Raw genomic sequence first — 1,993 nt, 5'->3', positions numbered from 1 at the left:
TAATTGTCAATTGAATAAATAGTGAAACACACGCAGTTTACAAACCCCCCCCCCCTCCCCACCCCCAAAAAAACAAAACTAAAAAAAAAAACAGAAAAAAAAGAAAAGAAACATACATATCCAGGCCCGCGGGACCAAGAAAGGGACAACCCACGTGGATTGACCTACCATTCGGTCTTATTTTGGATCAGCGAATTCCACCACGTTTCTCTTCTTCCACCAGCCCCGTGGAAAGGTGAAAAGGCCTTTCTCCTTTCATAGTATCGCGAAGTCATCAAGTGCGAATTGGTGTCTTCCTTCGCGAACGAAAAGAGAAGCAGGGGTTAGGTTGTTGATGAATTAATAAAGGCACCTCCGCTGGTTCCTCCCACCTTCCTTTTCCACGTCGACTGAAGTTTATTAAACGGGGCTCCAGTAGACCCTCTTCATCCCATCCCTTTCAACTCCCTCAGCAACTCAAATATCTCTACCCTCCCTCCCGCAGGCTTGCCAAAGCCTGGTGCTCCACACACCACCAAGAAGAGCCAAGACTCCATCTTCTCATTAGAAGAGCCAAAGGCTGGAGCATGCTCTATGGCTACCTCCGCCCAACAAGCCTTTGACACACCTCCATCCCCCTCCTCCTCCTCCTCTTGCTCCTCTGTTGTAACCAAGGATGAAGCCTCCCAGAGCCACCTCCCATTCAATGAGAATGACTCCCAGGATATGGTCATCTTCGAGGTTCTTCGAGAGGCCTCGGCGATGACCGCCGTCGCTGCACCGGCCCCTGCTGCTGTGGCGGGCGATGCGGGATTCATTCGGAAGTGCGTCGAGCCGACCGGGCACGTCGGGAAGAAGCACTACCGGGGAGTGAGGCGGCGGCCATGGGGGAAATTCGCGGCGGAGATTCGCGACTCTTCGCGGCATGGAGCTCGCCTGTGGCTCGGGACATTCGACACGGCTGAAGAGGCTGCCATGGCGTACGACCGCGCCGCTTTTCGGATGCGGGGTGCCAAGGCGCTGCTGAATTTCCCGCCGGGAGTTGTGATAGGCGGCGGCGGCGGCGGGTCGGCGGCAGGCAGGGGCGGCGGGGTGGTGGAGCTTGAGGACTTGGGGGCTGATTACTTGGAGAGATTGCTTCGGGCCTCTGAAGCGGGTGACGGTGCAAAGAGGTTTCCGGTCGGCAATTAGATGTTCCCTTTTTTTTTTGGTTTAAGTGGGGTGCAATTAAACGTTGTCTTTTTTTTGGTAGGAGCAATTAAACGTTGTTTGATGTCACAATGAGGCTTGATGGTGAGAAAATTTATGATTATGTGGGGAATAATAAATTTTGGTGCATACGATAGAAATAGGAGGAAGAATTTGTCAGCTTGGGACTAGGGAGATGAGAGACGTTGGCCAAATCAGGATGGACACAAGTTCTTGTGAGCTTTCCAATAGAAAATGTTGTTTTCGAGGGAGTGATTCAGATGGATATGGTTTTGATTGTTGACAGGGTAGTCTTGGCTCCTGAGGAAGTTCTGTTGGGCTTTAGGCAGTGATGAGAGAGCAAGGCTTTCGATCCGGATGCCAGAAGCTTTTTATGCTGCCTACTCTGCTTCTTACTTCCGTTGGAATTCACCAAACTAGTAAATTATGTTAGTCAATTTGTAAGTTTTTTTTTTTTTTTTAAATGTAGTTAGGTAATCCTTTCTCTTTTATATCTTCTCTGTTTTTCTAATGGTTCTAGTTATATTCATGACAACCAAGCATATTCTTGGGTATTTGGGCATGTTTGTAAATCCACATTCACCAATCCTTCTCCGAAGGACTGCTCCCTCCCGATCGCTCTGGTTACATCAAAAATATTAATTTTAATTAAAGCATCAATATTTATGATGCATTTGGTTAACCACAAAAAAAATATTTTTTATTTTTTAATTTTTAAAAAATAAAAATCAAAAAGTAATATTTGGTAACATCACAAAAAATAGAAACTAAAAATCAAAAAAATAAAAATAATTACTTTTTATAA

At 46.3% G+C, this 1,993-nt stretch overlaps 1 protein-coding gene across 1 annotated transcript; it reads left to right on the top strand.

Annotated features, from left to right (window-relative positions):
- The first annotated feature begins 284 nt into the window (after positions 1–284).
- LOC105043213 (pathogenesis-related genes transcriptional activator PTI5) lies at positions 285–1,742 on the top strand. The gene has a single exon (XM_029265259.2). It carries the CDS (start codon positions 574–576, stop codon positions 1,168–1,170), a length of 597 nt encoding a protein of 198 aa, XP_029121092.1. The 5' UTR covers positions 285–573; the 3' UTR covers positions 1,171–1,742.
- The last annotated feature ends 251 nt before the right edge of the window (positions 1,743–1,993 follow it).

The sequence above is a fragment of the Elaeis guineensis genome, chromosome 2 (assembly GCF_000442705.2).
Source record: "Elaeis guineensis isolate ETL-2024a chromosome 2, EG11, whole genome shotgun sequence".
NCBI lineage: Eukaryota > Viridiplantae > Streptophyta > Magnoliopsida > Arecales > Arecaceae > Elaeis > Elaeis guineensis.
The sequence above is the reverse complement of the archived record's forward strand: the minus strand, read 5'-3'. Positions and strand labels throughout refer to the sequence as shown.